This window comes from Equus przewalskii, chromosome 25 (assembly GCF_037783145.1).
Source record: "Equus przewalskii isolate Varuska chromosome 25, EquPr2, whole genome shotgun sequence".
NCBI lineage: Eukaryota > Metazoa > Chordata > Mammalia > Perissodactyla > Equidae > Equus > Equus przewalskii.
Window position 1 is genome coordinate 38,352,048 of NC_091855.1, and position 12,547 is coordinate 38,364,594.

General features: G+C 43.8%; 1 protein-coding gene across 2 annotated transcripts in view; it reads left to right on the forward strand.

Moving 5' to 3' along the window:
- Positions 1-6,701, forward strand: part of AK7 (adenylate kinase 7) — a 59,625-nt gene extending 52,924 nt beyond the window's left edge. Inside the window, exons 15-18 of one of the 2 annotated variants that reach the window (XM_070594630.1) lie at positions 436-633; positions 2,906-3,126; positions 6,069-6,227; positions 6,509-6,701. In XM_070594630.1, the coding sequence (XP_070450731.1) occupies positions 436-633; positions 2,906-3,126; positions 6,069-6,227; positions 6,509-6,547 (617 nt within the window). In that variant the 3' untranslated portion in view covers positions 6,548-6,701. The remainder of the gene's footprint in view (positions 1-435; positions 634-2,905; positions 3,127-6,068; positions 6,228-6,508) is intronic. The other variant, XM_070594631.1, reaches the window with a different exon arrangement.
- The last annotated feature ends 5,846 nt before the right edge of the window (positions 6,702-12,547 follow it).

A 12,547-nucleotide genomic window follows, 5' to 3' on the forward strand; every position in this document is an offset into this window, starting at 1 on the left:
TCTCTGAGAGCCTGTGACACTGGGTTGGCAAAGAGGCAAGGTGAGACTTGACTGGGAGGCTAAGGATAGACACCACAGGGTTATTAGAGATTTCCTATTTACAATTTCTGCTGCTTTTATGAAAAGGAAGGCGGGAAGCAGAGAAAGAAAAAAGAAAGGAAGGATGAGAGGGAGGGAGGGAAAGAAAGATAATAGATCTCACAAAAGACCAACTGGTTGGGCCTCAAAGGGTAGTCTCTGAAAACATCAGCGATGTGCATGTTTTTATCCTCCATGAGAGGCAGCAAGAAGGCCAACTTGTCAGGCCATTTGTGGCAACATGAGGTGTTCCAGCTGGTAACTAGATGTTTTGGTTAAACAGTGTCCTGTCCACCAGCACCCACTAGTTAGCTCCACTGTCATTGGGTTAACTCAGCAGCTTCTTCCTCTCCCCAGAGTTCGTCTGTGCCCTGGATGCCTCGGATGAGTTCCTCAAGGAGCGGGTGATGAATCTGCCGGAGAGCGTCGTGGCAGGGACCCACTACAGCCAAGACTGGTTCCTCCGGTCACTGAGCAACTACCGGGACATCAATACCGAAGATGAGACTGTCTTAAACTATTTTGATGAACTTGACATCCACCCGATACATATTGGTATGAAATGAACTCAAGGATAATGTGAATGTGGAGAGCCACTGCCAAGTATCAGGACCCCCAGCCAGTCCCGGTGCACATCTGTCATAGGGCTGGGGGAGGACAGGGAAGTAGGATCATGTGCCAGGGCTGGGGAAGTCACAGGATAAACAGGGCACTCCTCCTGGGGAGTCCTTCTACTTGAGGATTTGGTGGTGAGGGGGTGTTACTGTTATATGAAAACAAATGGATGTATTATGAAGTCGAATACCAAATTGGCATTTATTTAAGGGGACTTCAAAGATATGTGTGTTTGCTGCCGGCTGCTTTGCACCATTCTCCCAGCTCCCTTGAGGATAGCATTCTGTCCCCATAGCATTGCAGGGCACTGGTGCTCTTCACAGAACCTCTCCTGACCTTTACACAGGGCAGCCCACCCCCCCAGGGAGAAACGTTGAGAAAGACAGAAATGATGGGGAGGAATGGATGAGTGGCCCTTGTGTTCTTGTCTCATTCTGTACCCGTCACGTTTGGTCTCATCTCCACACTGACAACCAGGAGATAACGTAAAAGCAAAGGGCAGAAATGTATCATAAGGATGGCCATGGTGGGGGAGGGTGTCATGGTCAGGAATGCAGCCCAGCCCCAGAGGATCTGGAATGGGGCCCTGGAAAAATGCTGGCACCTGCATTCTCTCTCTGCATCTCTGGACTCCACTTCTTTCTCAATATCTCTTTACTCTCTCACTCTGTGGACCAGCACCTCTCTCCCCTCTCTGGCCCATGTGGGGTACTGGGGCTACCCTACAGCCCCGAAGTTTCCATGTCACACTAGGAGCCAAACTGAGAGCTGGACGTGACTCTTTCCGTCCTAATTCTGCATGCCTAGAAGGACAAGTCGGAGCTCAGGGTTTGGTCAGGTGTCCATCCCTGTCTAATGGGCGGTTCTCCCCCGCCAGGGTGAGGGCAGAAGAATTGCTGGGGCAGCATTGTTCTGTATGAGCTTGTCCTCCAAAAGGGAACCTTTTCAAAAATGCCTCAGAGCACTTGCCAGCACGTGAAGGCTGTCATTACCCTACTAGAAGAAACGAGGAGAAATACATTGAAATGTCAGAGCTCAGGCAGCGAAGAGCTGGCAGATGTGAGGGGTTTTTTGTTTTGTTTTGGGGTGGTTTTTTTTTTTTTGCTTTTTTATGGGCTCGCTGCCATCCACCAACTGATACATTGGCCCTGGTCTTCCCCTCTTCTAGTGTTAGAACCAGGTGGTGCCTCTAGTCTAGGTCAAGGTGAAACAGTACAAACCTGGGGGTGGGGGAGGGGAGCACAGCGGGGCTGTGCATGGGGCAGGGTGAGAGGTTACCCAGAGGAAGGTCTGGAGGTACTCAGTACCAAAATGCTTCTTCTTTTTTTTTTTCTGAAGATTTTATTTTTTCCTTTTTCTCCCCAAAGCCCCCTGGTACATAGGTGTGTATGTTTAGTTGTGGGTCCTTCTTGTTGTGGCATGTGGGACGCCGCCTCAGCATGGCTTGTTGAGCGGTGCCATGTCCGCACCCAGGATCCGAACTGCGAAACCCTGGGCTGCCAAAGCGGAGCGCAAGAACTTAACCACTCAGCCACAGGGCAGACCACCCCAAAATGCTTCTATGCAGACCCCTTCGGAGCAAACCTAAGAGAGTGATAGAGAATTTACTACCTTGTGACTTTGCGGGGGAACTCGTTGTTACCAACAGGCTTTTCTTTCTTCTTTTTTGGTCTTGATATTAACATTGGTCAGATATTCTGGAATTTGGACTTTTTCCTGTTCAAGTAGGCTAACCGAAATGGTTAATTTTTTAATGAATCAAAAAAATGTCCCAGAATCATTGCTTCTCAGAAACGGAAAACAGCAGAAACCTGGAGGTTAGCCTGCCTGACCTCCAACAAGAGCAGGACTTCCTTCTGAGGAAAGCCCCATAGAAGTATCCCAGTCTCCGCTTGGATGCTTCCCGGAATGGAGAACTCATTCCTTTTGAGGAGGTCCATTCCCCCATCCATCCCGTCAAATCAACAGTGACTGTCAGAACTCAAAGACCGAGTCCCAGTCTTCCTCCCCGGGACCCCCAGACACCGGTCTGATATTTGCCATTGAGATGAGCAATTCTGAACTGTGCTGGAAACTAGCAAAGGAAACCCCAATGTGGTAATTTACATAACTTACCATCACCCATTTGTAGTAGTAACGAATTTTCCCCATGGCAGGCGGGCTGAGAACGTAAGCATGCCTTGATCCCCTTCCTCTCTCCTGGTATTTAAAGATGTAGGAAAGCTTGAAGATGCTCAGAACAGACTTGCTATCAAACAGCTCATCAAAGAGATTGGGAAGCCTCGAAATTACGGTTTAACGGATGAAGAAAAGGCAGAAGAGGAGCGGCGAGCTGCCGAGGAAAGCCTGGCCAGGGAGGCCATGCAGGAAGCGGAACGCGAACGCAAGGAAGCCTTGGAGATGGCAGAGAAGATTGCTCGCTGGGAGGAGTGGGTGAGTGCGCATGTGTGTGTGTGCATGTGTGTGTATGTGTGTGCATGTGGATGGGTAGTAGGGGGGGCCCTGCAGAGTCGTTTAAGCCAGTTGCACTTCTTATCTTGCTAATAGAGAAATGTCACAGAAATGCCCCAAACAAGTTTGTTTTGTTTTTCTGTTTTTGTTTGTTTTGTCATATGTACTACTTTTTTAAAGCTGCCCAGGGTCTTTTGCTTAGTATAAATAGTAATGATAACAATAACCAGCCACTGCCAGTAGTATTAATAACATGCACCCGCGTGAATGTGTCGCATCTGCTGCATGTCACCCTTGTGATTTTGCTTGATTTTCCTCGATTTACCCATCTACCCTGGGTGGTCAGCTTCATTCCATCCTCCTCATTCCCCAGATTCCTGAGTCTTCCCTATTTGCTTCCTAAAATAGCACTCAGATCCACCCAGAGGTCTCCACCTCTCCTGGTCAGGGGCAATGTTTCTTGACGGAAATACGTGGTGCCTTCTCGCTGGTCTCCCCACCTCCACCCCTGTCCATCTCCAAGCTGTGTCTGTGCAGCTGCCAGGAGACCCTTCTAAAATACACATGGACCATGGCCAGTCTCCGTGTAAACTCTTCACAGGCTGTCCATCCCCGTTACAGCAAAGGCCCACTCCTTTCTGTGGCCCCCAAGGTCCTCTGTGACCTGCCTGCTTCTAGTATTTCCCAGTTTCAAATAATGCCCCAGTGCCCTTCTTTGCACCATCTGGGTGACCAACTTCCTCATTTGCTTCGAGTCTTGGTGAAAAGTCATCTTTCCAATAAGACCTTTCCTGGATATCGTGTTTCAAACTTCAGCCCCTGCCCCCTCCCTACAACGTGTCATATTCCCTTTTATACTTTTTAATTTCCCTCTTTGCCCTTATTCTATCTAATGTACTATATATTTTGTATATCTGTCTCATTTATTGTCTTTTCCCTGCACAGAATTTAAATTACATGAGGATAAGGATTTTTGTCTGTGTTTTTCTCTACTATATTTCTAAGGCCTAGAACAGTGCCTGGCATGTGATAGGCACCTAACAAATATTTGTGTAAGGAAAGAAGGAAGAAAGGAGGGAGGGAGAGAAGGAAGAAAGGAGGGAGGGAGAAAAGGAAGAAAAGAAGGAAGGGAGGGAGGAAGGAAGGCAGGCAGGAAGGGAGTCATCATGCACACATTTTGGAGTGCCTGATTATCTCCTTAGCGTGAATTTTTAAGGTTTGCTAGGTCAGACTAGACATGGTTTAATTTTTGACACACATTTCTAAACTGCCCTCCAGCGGGGATAAACCAGTTCACATCCTGTCTGACCGTGTGTTTCCCTACACCTCCTCCAACCCCGCTTTCTCCATTTTGCTCACAGAGGCCAATCTGATAACCAAAACCCATTTCGTCGTTTTAGTGTGCACTTCTCTGATCAGTAATTTAGCAACTTTTCCTGTGTTAGGTAGGCACTCATGTTTCTTCTTATGTTGCACGATTTCTCTGCCTGGGTTTCGGCTATGTGTCTTTTTCTTATGATTTTGTAAGAACAGCTCCTGATAAGGTCGTGTAATAGAAACAGGAATGGCCCCGGGAGACAACAGTCTGTCTCCCAGGCTATGTTGCTAGAGTCCAATTCTTGCTCGGCTCTCCGTGCAGGTATGTGGCCCTGCACAAGTCACTCCCTGTCTCAGTTTCTGCATCTGTAAAATGAAGATGATGCCAGTACCTGCTTCATAGAGTCACCGTGGTGATTAAAGAGCCAATATATGTAAAAATACCCAGACAGTGCCTGGCAAATAGTGTGTACTCCCATTATATCCTGGCTTTTTATAATATGTTGCAAATAGTTTTTCTCAACTCATCATTTATCTTTTAACATCATTTATGGTGGGTTTTTTTTGGCTATAAAAAGTTTTTTATTTATATGAAGTCAAATCCATCCATCTTTTTCCCATTTTGATTTCTGGGTTTGGTTTCCCATTGCTGTCTTGCTGGGAAAAACCTCTTTTCTTTTCTTTTCTTTTTTTTCCCCTCGAAGCCCCAGCACATAGTCGTATATCCTAGGTGTAGGTCATTCTAGTTCTTCTGTGTGGGATGCCACCACAGCATGGCTTGATGAGCAGTGTGTAGGTCTACACCCGGGATCTGAACCGGCAAACCCCAGGCCACCGAAGCAGAGCATTCGAACTTATTCACTCGGCCATGGGGCTGGCCCCAAGACCTCTTTTCAAACAAATAATATCAGTTAGGACTCTTTATCTTGCAAGTGATAAAAAAAGCAAACTCAAAATGGCTTAGAATTAAAGAAAATGTATGGTTTCACATAACAGAAAAGTCCAGGGATAGAGCTGGCTTTAGGTGAGGCTTGATATAGTGGCTCAGATGGTGTCACCAAGGACCTGGGATCCTTCTTTCTGCTCTGCCTTCCATGTTGTCGTCATCCTTAGGATCTGCCCAATGTGCCCGTCATTAGCTAACGTCCATGGCCAGGAGGCAGGCTGGATTAATGACCTTAAGTCCCACCTAAACTGCTAGGCTGAGAAGGGAGATTTCTCAAAGGAAATCTGGAATTATTATTCCTGAGAGGGGGAGCCGTATGCTGAGCAAGGACTAGCACATGTCCACCAGACCAATACCTTCTAGACTTTCTATTAGCACTTCTCTCGTTCTCTCTTTTACTTTGCTTCATCTGGGCAGCTGGAAATTATTTTCATTGAAGAAGTGAGGTAGGGATCCAGTTTTATTATTTTCTAAATGACTAGGCAGTTGTTATAACACCATTTACATCTTTTCTTTGCTGACTGGAAGTGTCATCTTTGTTGCGACATGGTGCACATTTAGAGCAGTCTCTGGTTCTAATGCACTCTGGGGTGAGTCGTGTGAAAGTGTTCGCTCCTTTCTGACTGTCTGTTTACCCCTCCCCCAAATGTCCTGTTTATAGAACAGACGACTAGAGGAAGTGAAAAGAGAAGAAAGAGAATTACTGGAGGCCCAGTCTATTCCCCTGAGGAATTATTTAATGACCTACGTTATGCCAACGCTTATGCAGGGTCTGAATGAGTGTTGTAAGGTCAGACCGGATGATCCCATTGATTTCCTGGTAAGAGATTTAAGTTTTGGGTTTTTAAAAAAATATCAATTTGAAAATAAAATGTGGAAAGCCAGTTGAGATAGAGAAATTGTGTGTCTGGTTATCTGGGAAATAGCCTCTAACACCTTCACAGTTTATAATAAGGTTTTTCATTACTCATTTGAAAGTAAAAGATTCATGTATTTCATTTTTAAATTGTAAACATTAATAGTACAAATATATGACTAATAAATATCTTATAGTATCTTCTAAATTATTGACTTGGCTTTTCTCCTTTCTCTCGATTACAGGCTGAGTATCTCTTTAGGAACAATCCTGAAACGCAGTGAAACTTGAAAGATCTGATGTCACTTCACAGAGCTCGAGATGAGTTTAACATTGTAATCCGAAAAATTGCTTTAAAAAAGTGTTTTTTCAGTTTTTGGAAAATTCTTTTTTTCTTCCCACAAATAAATATTTTATTAAGTAGAATCATTATAAAAAGCTCAATGGCAATGGGTCACTAATTCATTAAAACTATATTTGAAAGGTAAATTGATAACGTATTTGTGCGTAGCTCATGGCACGAATATTGATTTAATGTTTCATTCTTAGTCTAAGTATTCTGTACACTAATGTTTATAATAATTTAATTTGTAGCATGAAGAAAATCAGACTATATATTATTCTAGCATGTCGGCTGATGAATTTATGCGATTTGTTATGTCCCCAATACCAATGGTGTTAGAAATGGAAAGAAATTAGAGCAGTTGATGCTTTCTGAGTCACGTTAAGTCAGATTGCTTTTTGAGTCCAGGGTCAGTATGCCAGTCAATGAGTCAGGGAGAATTGCAAAGCTCTTCGTAGAAAAATTCATGTAACAGGACGAATAATTCTCATATTTGTGATAATTGGAAAGTCGCTGAATATTTTCCACAAACTAACTTTACAATCTAAGCATAAGCAGTCAATCCCTATGGTCTTTCCCAGCTCCAAAAATCCCACAATTCCCAGAATTACACGGAATGAGAAATTAGTTTAGGTTTATTTTAATGGCATATATATTTCATCCCTTTAAATAATGTAATCTGAATATAATTGCACTATTTTTTTTATTGTGGCAAAATACGCGCAGCAGAAATTTACTATTGCAACCATTTTAAAGCACTGAGTACATTCATGATGTTGTCCACGCCTCACCTCTATCTAGCTCCGGAACTCTTTCATCACCCCAAATGGAAACCCTGCACCCATTAAGCAGTTACTCCCCGTTATCCTTGTCCCCAAAGCTCCCAGCAGTCACTAATCTGCTTTCTGTGTCTATGGATTTGTCTATTCCGGATATTTTCTGTAAGTGTGATCATATGATATGTGGCCTTTTGTGTCTGGCTCCTTTGACTTCGTGTGTTTGCCGGGTCCATTCATGTTGTAGCATGTGTCAGTACTACTTCCTTGCTCTTTTTGGCCGAATCATATTGCGTTGTATGGATAGACCACACTTTGTTTAATCATTCATTTGTTGATGGCAATTTGGGTTGTTTCCGCCTTTTAGCTATTGTGAATAGAGCTGTTATGACCATTTGTTTCCAAGTTCTTGTCTGAACCCCTGTGGTCACTTCTTTTGGGTAGGTGCCTAGGAGTGGAAATGCTGTCATATGGTAATTCTATGTTTAACATGTTGGGAACTGCGAAACTGTCTTCCATAGTGGCTGTGTCATTTTACATTCCCATCAGCAATGTATGAGGATTCCAATTTCTCTGCGTCTTTGCCAACACTTAGTGTTTTGTGTGCGTGTGTGTGTGTTTGATGGTGATGCTAGCGGGTGTGAAGTGGTATTACATTGTGACTGGGCATCTTTTCATATGCTTGCTGGCCATTTATATGTCTTCTTTGGAGAAATCTATATTCCAGTCCTTTGCTTACTTTTTATTTGGGTTGTTTGTCTTTTTGATATTGAATTGTAAACATTCTTTTTATATTCTGGATATAAGACCTTTATCAGAAAAACGATTTGCAAGTATTTTCTCCCATTCTGTGGCTTGTCTTTTTACTCTCTTGATAGTGTCTAATGCACAAAAGCTTTTAATTTTGATAAAGTCCAATTTACCTATGTCTTCTTTTGCTTTACTGCACTATTTTTGACCCTTCTATTTTAACTGAAAATACTAAATAAAGTGAATACATTTTCAACACTTTGAAGTCATTAGTCTTTATAATAGTTATCTCTTCATGCCTTCACGATGTTTACATTTCATGACCTTGCTTCTTTGTTCACTGAGAAAACTCAAGCAATCAAAAGAGAACTTCATCCTCCCACTGCAAACCTACCTCTGCTTTCCCTTCGGCGACAGAGGAGAACGGTCCGTACTCCCATCTGAGATCAACTCCCGACCTGTGCCCTGGATCCCATCCCTTATCACATAATCCAATTCTGCTTCTATAATTGTCCCCTCTCTTCTGGATCACCACCCTTAGCTTCAAACTTGATGTATTAGCTCCCATACTTCAAAATAAAATGAGACAAAAACCAATTAAAATGCAAAAACCTTCCTAGACCTCCTCATCCGCCTCCAGCCATGGTCCCAATATTCTGGTCCCCTTTAGAGCAAGGTTACCAAGGACCTCCACATTGCCAGATCCAATGTCAGTTCTCAGGCCTCATCTTACTTGGCCTCTCTGATCAGCTGACGCATTTTATTGTTTCCTCCTTGAAACCCTCTCTCCCCTCCACCTGAATGTCTAATAGGCTCCTCAATCTTTAGCACGGCCAATCCCGTTCCTGATCACTCTCCTCCCACCCTTCCACCTGCTGCTCTCCAATCTTCCCATCTCAGGTACTGGCAACTCCATCCTTCCGGTTTCTCAGGCCCAAAACCTTGGGAGCATCCCTGACTCTTTTCTTTTTCTCTTACCCCATATTCAGTTCGTCAGTGCATCATAATGGCCCAACTTCCAAAACATATCCTGCGTCTGTCTGCTTCGCACCCCTCCACCACTACTATCCTGGCCCAAGACACCAGCATTTCCTACCTGGATTGCTGCTGTCGCCTTGTCACTTAGCCTGCTCCTTTCTGTGACTACTACTCTCAACATATCAACAGGAGAATTTTCTTTAAACAGAAGCCAGACCTGCCAAAAGCCCTCCAAAGCTTTCCCGTCCCACATAGAGTGAAAGGCAAAGTCCTGACGCGGGCGTTGGAGGCCCAGTGCAGTCTGACCCCTCATGACCTCACTGCTCCCCTCGCTTCACTCTTCATTGCCAAGTACACTCTGTTTGGGGGCCTTTGCCTGGAATATGCCACCCACACATATCCACGTGGCTCTATCTTACTTTATCCATGGCTCAAATATCACCTCCCCCAAGAGGCCTCCCCAGGTGGTCCTCTCCATGACACTGCACTGTGTTCCTTTTTTTTAAAGATTTTATTTTATTTTATTTTATTTTATTTCCTTTTTCTCCCCAAAGCCTCCCGGTACATAGTTGTATATTCTTCGTTGTGGGTCCTTCTAGCTGTGGTATGTGGGACGCTGCCTCAGCGTGGTTTGATGAGCAGTGCCATGTCCGCGCCCAGGATTCGAACCAACGAAACACTGGGCCGCCTGCAGCGGAGCACGCGAACTTAACCACTCGGCCATGGGGCCAGCCCCTGCACTGTGTGCATTTGCTCTGCTCACACTTGACATCATTTAATATGGCTATGTGTTTATTGTCTGTCTCCCTCGCTAAAATGTAAGCTCCATGAAGACAGGGATTTTTTTTTTTTTTCTGTATCTCTACAGACTGAAAAAGAGCATAGCCCATGGTAGAAGTGCAATAAATATTAGTGAATGAAAGCTACTTAGCTGAAATTTTGTTACACAGCTATGTTTGTTCGTTTTTTTTTTAATGACTAATTCAAATCTCCAGTCATTCAACAAAGTCCATAATGTATTTACATCTCTGTATGGCTGTGATGGGACACTTAATAACTCCAGGGGTCACCAAGATGCTTCACTAAGTGGTATTCATTTTGGCAAGTTCGCTATGGAGTCTAGCCCTCAGCCATGCAAATTAAGAAGCGTGATCTCAGCAGCGTCTAAGGACAGATAAGGCCCTGGGATGCTGACTTGTCTTAACGAATCTCCTGAGAGACCAGTGGAGAGACAGAGTAGCCATTTGTTTACGATGAGAAACACGATTGTTGAGTGAGCAGATCCTTGCAGCCACTCCACCAGGACACGCTCTTCTTGGAAGCAGGTTATGTGAGAAGCCAAGTGCTCAGTGAATGTAAAACCAGGACAAGGCATTAGCCTCAGCCAGCTTGATATAGCCATCGCTGCTCTCCTGGCCGCCTGCTCTGGTCCTTCCTGACAAGGTGCACTTTCCCAGACATTGGGATGGGCAGTGACAGTTTTTACCTCTGTGACTCTCCTGGACACAGTCTCTCTTCAGATACATTAATACATTCGCTCTTTAAGGTCTTCAGAGGTTAGGAGGCATTTCCTCTCTTTAAGGTGACTTTTCATATTTTTGGTTTAATCTGTTAAGTGTCATTTTACTGTTAAGCTCTCTGAAAGCAATTTCTACTCCGCAAATCTGAGTAGGCCAGTCACATATAAGCATCCTCTCTATATACCTATAATTTGGATAGACATATTATTATATATACCTATATTTTGGATAAATATATTCCTATATTACATAAAAAAGCTGGTATCATTTACAAGAAAATAGCTAGGGACAATCTAAGAAAGACGTGTAAGACCTCTACACTGAAAATTACAGAACACTGCTGATAGTAATCAAAAATGAAATAAATGGAGAGATATACCGTATTAATGGCTTGTAAAGCTCAATATTGTTAATACTTGCATTCTGCCCCAACATGAGTGGTAGAGTCAGTGCAATCCCAATCAAAATCCCAGTGTATTTCTTTTCTTTCTCTCTTTCTCTCTTTTTCTTTTTGGTAGAAATTAATCATCTGATTCTGAAATCTATATGATAATGCAAAGGACCTAGAATAGTCCAGACGACCTGGAAGAACAACAAACCTGGGGGACTTCACTCTCCAGATATCAAGACTTATCATAAAGCTACGGCAATTCAGACAGACACATAGGGGCCGGCCCTGTGGCCGAGTGGTTAAGTTCGCACGCTCCGCTTCGGCGGCCCAGGGTTTCCTGGTTCGGATCCTGGGTGCGGACATGGCACTGCTGATCAGGCCGTGCTGAGGCAGTGTCCCACATGCCACAACTAGAAGGACCCACAACTAAAATATTCAACTATGTACTGGGGGGATTTGGGGAGAAAATGCAGGAAGACAAAAAGATTGGCGACAGTTGTTAGCTCAGGTGTCAATCTGTAAAAAAAAAGACAGACATATAAATTAATGCAACAGAACAAAGATTCCAGAAACAAATCTACATATTTACAATCACTTGATTTACAACAAAGGCATCATTGCAATTGAATGAGGAAAGTATGGTCTTTTCAATAAATGATGCAGGGGCCAGCCTGGTGGCACAGCTGTTAAGTTCCCATGTTCCACTTGAGCAGCCAGGGGTTTGCCGGTTTGGATCCTGGGTGTGGACATGGCACTGCTTGGCATGCCATGCTGTGGTAGGCGTCCCACATATAAAGTAGAGGAAGATGGGCATGGATGTTAGCTCGGGGCCAGTCTTCCTCAGCAAAAAATAAAAATAAGAAAGAGGAGGATTGGCAGCAATTAGCTCAGAGCTAATCTCCCTCAAAAAAAAAAATGATGCAGGTTAGTTGAAGATCCTTATATTAAAAACAAACAGAGGCCAGCCCTGTGGCCTAGTGGTTAAGGTCAGTGCACTTGCTTCAGCGACCCAGGTTCAGTTCCTGGGTGTGGACCTACACCACTCACTGGCAGCCACGCTGTGGCAGCAACCCACACACAAAATAGAGGAAGACTGACACAGATAGTAGCTCAGGGCAAATCTTCCTCAGTAAACAAACAAACAAATAAGACACTAAAACACCCTTGACCTCTACTTCACACTATATGCAAAATTATTCTGAGATAGATCATAGATCTAAATGTGAAAGTCAAAATAATAAAGCTTCCATACTATAAAACATAAGAGGAATTCTCCTGGGCTGGGCAAAGATTTCTCAAGACAACATTAAAAGAGTGAAAAGGCAAGCCTCAGAATGAGGAAGATATTTGCAACACAAAAATATGACAGAGGACTTGGACTCAGAATATATTAAAAATTCCTCCAAGACAGTAAGACTGACAACCCAATTCAAAACTGGGCAGAAGACCTGAGTAACCAGATGTGTACATAGATAAAGATTCATACTGCTCAGTAGAGTTACAGAGATGGTGGACAAGCCCAAAGG